The sequence below is a fragment of the Triticum dicoccoides genome, chromosome 3B, assembly GCF_002162155.2.
Source record: "Triticum dicoccoides isolate Atlit2015 ecotype Zavitan chromosome 3B, WEW_v2.0, whole genome shotgun sequence".
NCBI classification, from domain to species: Eukaryota; Viridiplantae; Streptophyta; class Magnoliopsida; order Poales; family Poaceae; genus Triticum; species Triticum dicoccoides.
Genome location: NC_041385.1, coordinates 703374486 through 703377866, shown reverse-complemented (window position 1 = coordinate 703377866; position 3381 = coordinate 703374486). Strand labels below are relative to the sequence as shown.

Here is a 3381-nt window from a genome sequence, read left to right as displayed (position 1 = left end):
GATGATCCATATGAGAAGATTATGGATAAGGCAAAGTTGGGAGAGAGGCATGTATTAAGGGGACGAGTGGCAGGGCTGGACCACATACAACAAGGGGTAATTTTGTCCATCAAACAAAAAAACATGTCAGTTGTCTCATATTAAGAATGAAATCTAGATCTAGATTCAAACAAAAAAGTTTGTAATCTCTAGGGTCAAATAAGGAATCCATAATTTTACCATTATCGAATAAGGAACTTTCCTCAAATAAACTGACACCACCACACACCACTAAATCTCCACCGCCACCCAGCCTCTCGACCCCACCAAGCACCACCACTGCCACCCCCATTCCCCTCCCTCCCCTCTCCCCGGCGTCCTCACCTCTCCCCGACATCCTCACCTCTCCCCGGCGTCCTCACCTCTGGTTTATTCCGTCCCTCCACCCCCTCTCTTTGGAGGGGGGCGGTGGTGTTTTGCAAAAGCTTCGATGGAGTTTAGATCTGGATGTCGTCTGGGTTTCCTAGATCCAAATTGCATCAGCACCCTTACCGATGATCTACTCCTCCTCATCCTCGCCAGGCTCCCTTGCATAAAATTTGCGGCACGCACAAGCATCCTCTCACGGCGATGGCACGGCCTCTGGGTCCATCTCCGCCAAATCATCTTTCGCGAGGTCATGTTCGACTCGATCGAACCAGCACTAGGCCAGATCTCTTGTCCTCCTGCGGTTTCCCTGTTGGAAATCCACGCCCCAGAGCAGGACATGGCCAGCACCGCACAAGTCAACTCGTTGTTGTCCGCCGCTGCGGAACTTGAGCCGAAGGAGTTCATCGCCTCCTTCCCCTCAAGCTTTGGCCTATTAGGCAGGTCCATCATCATTGATTTGCCTTGCTTCCACCGCACCACCTACATCATATTGGACCATGTATACATTCGCTCTGTGCCAGTCGGCGTTGAATTCCCTATGCTCGAGACGTTGTCCCTACTGCACTGCAATGGCAACCTCAATGCCTTGCTCTCATGCTGCCCGCGATTGTGCACCCTCCTCCTCAGCGGCATTTTATTTGAGACCTGTGATCTAAGGGTGAATTCACTGTCGCTGCAGGAGCTTGTTGTGAACTCATTCTTGACAGAACATGTTAACATTGTAGCCCCCATGCTTAAGAAAATGGAGATTCTCTTTACTGTGATGTTGGAGGTTAACATTTCGGTCTTGGCACCAATTATGGAGAATGTCTGGTGGTACTGCTGCTACACAGAGGAGTCTATTATGTTTGGTATTTGGTATCTCGAGATGTTGGGGTTGCAGGCGGCAGATAGAGAAGGACAACTCCCTTTGTTGCATATTCGTGCAAGTATAGTAAGTCCCCTCTCCTGCTTAATTTAGTGGAATATTATACTGACTAAAATTTATGAATTACATAGATCTTGCAAAATTTTCAGGATTCATCACTTTTCCCCTATGAGCCCAACTTTGCACGGGAGATAGAGAAGCATATGGTTGTTGACTTCTCTCTTTTGGAGCTAGATCTCAAAACAGATGGACATGTTTTTGGAGCACTCGTGTTTTATCTCCTTCAAATTAATCAAATTTCTAGTTCACTGCAGAAGCTTAAGATCATCCTATTAAGATCAGTGGTAATTAATTTTCTGCTCTAACAATATCTCAATAATAGATTGTGTAGTAGCTTACATTTACTTTTTGGTCGTAGGTAAAAGAAGAATGCCCAATAGATTTTCCCTGTGAGTCCGCAAACTGGAGGTCCCAAGCTACCTCCTTGACTGCTCTTGAAGAAGTGGAAATCAATGGATTTGAAGGAGTGGATCATGAGTTTGATTTACTGAAACAACTACTTGCATTCGCACCAAAGCTTAAAAAAATTATTGTGAGGCTCACACAAGAGGTCTCATCAAGTAACACTAGACGCAATAAAATATACAATGTCTCCGAGACCTATGCTTCAGCAGAATGCTTTGTCTATCTTAGCTCTGGTGAGTATTTTATTTGTCACTTATGATTAGCATCCTCCTACATGAAGTAGAGATATAGGTGTTACTTCTTGTAAGTTTCTTTGAAACCTAATATCAAGCTTTCATTGCTTTATATGTTTATGGTGGTTGAAATGTCGCACTGGCATCCCAATTGTAGAGTTTACTTGTGCATGTATTTCCATTAGTAGCTAATTCTAAATGCTATATTCCCATGACATTTGTGTGCCCACACCCTCATATTTTGTTAGAATGAAAGCTGAATGGTGGAGTGAATGATAAAAATTTAATATTTATATTCGGGTTTCCTTACCTTTGTTTCCCTTTTTTGTTTACAATCTTCTCTAATGGTCAAGCCCTCGTGTTTCGCATATGTATTCTGGTTTCGAGGTTAAAGAACTAGGCATCAACTAGTTGTCTAGCTGGAGTAGGCTATAATTTTGTGCATCTTGTTGATTCATGTTAATGGCTCGGCCTCTATTGGGTGCATGCTTTTTTCATCAAAAAGTTCCATCAAGGGCTAGTCCTGGTTTGTATGGTTTTAATTTGTAGTTTATTTGAAGCTATCATACCTAAATTGACTATCCTTGGGTTTTGGCACAAATTATTAGTTCCAAATATTTTTTGTCAACATGCACTTTTTCATTTATATCCTCTCTAAGCATGTATTGCATTTTATTTGCCGGTGAGAACAATCCATTCAACCAAATTTGCATGTTGCAATAGTGACCAAAGTTCTTCAAATTGCATCTGCTGCAGGTTTAATAGACGACATCCAAAATCAACCATCAGCGTGATTATCATCCTCTTGCATATGTGGTTTCTCGTTGTGCATCGACAAGATCATCCTTTCCATGTCAATTAAATCCATTCAACATGTTGTTTTGCTAGTGTATTGTACAAATGTTTCTAGTTAAATCCTGAATTGGTGTGATGCAATTCAATTACTTAAGTTAATGTGTCAACTTATGTCAGTCAATCACTATAGCTAGTTACTACATGTTTCCACCGAATTATGCTCATAACTTTGGTTAGATGACCCAAAGAGCTTTGTGAAAGCTAAGGGTCAAAAACCAAGAATTGCCTTCCATTTACTCTCTTTTCTAACTATTGCACCCTACAATGAACAACAGATGCATCTTCTGTTACTTAGCTACAATATATTTGCTTGTTGATATTTGGTCTGGATATATGCATGTGTTACGGCCTAGGGGTGCCTCATCATATCGGAAGTCGACCTGTGGCACCTTAGGTCAGTTTACACCTTTGTCTGACGTCTCGGCCCAAAGGCCTTATGAAAGGAAGGACTCAGAAGACTTGGATTATATTACAACCAACTAGGATCCTGCGAATCCTAGACGCTTGCATCCTATATTATCCATAAAGGTATGTGGCCATGTGTTGCTATAG

General features: G+C 42.1%; 1 protein-coding gene across 1 annotated transcript; it reads left to right on the top strand.

Annotated features, from left to right (window-relative positions):
* Positions 1–409: 409 nt before the first annotated feature.
* Positions 410–3007, top strand: LOC119281897. Its single transcript, XM_037562304.1, has 4 exons — positions 410–1342; positions 1426–1620; positions 1695–1974; positions 2731–3007. Exons 1-4 carry the CDS (start codon positions 470–472, stop codon positions 2766–2768), a joined length of 1386 nt encoding a protein of 461 aa, XP_037418201.1. The 5' UTR covers positions 410–469; the 3' UTR covers positions 2769–3007.
* Positions 3008–3381: the final 374 nt, after the last annotated feature.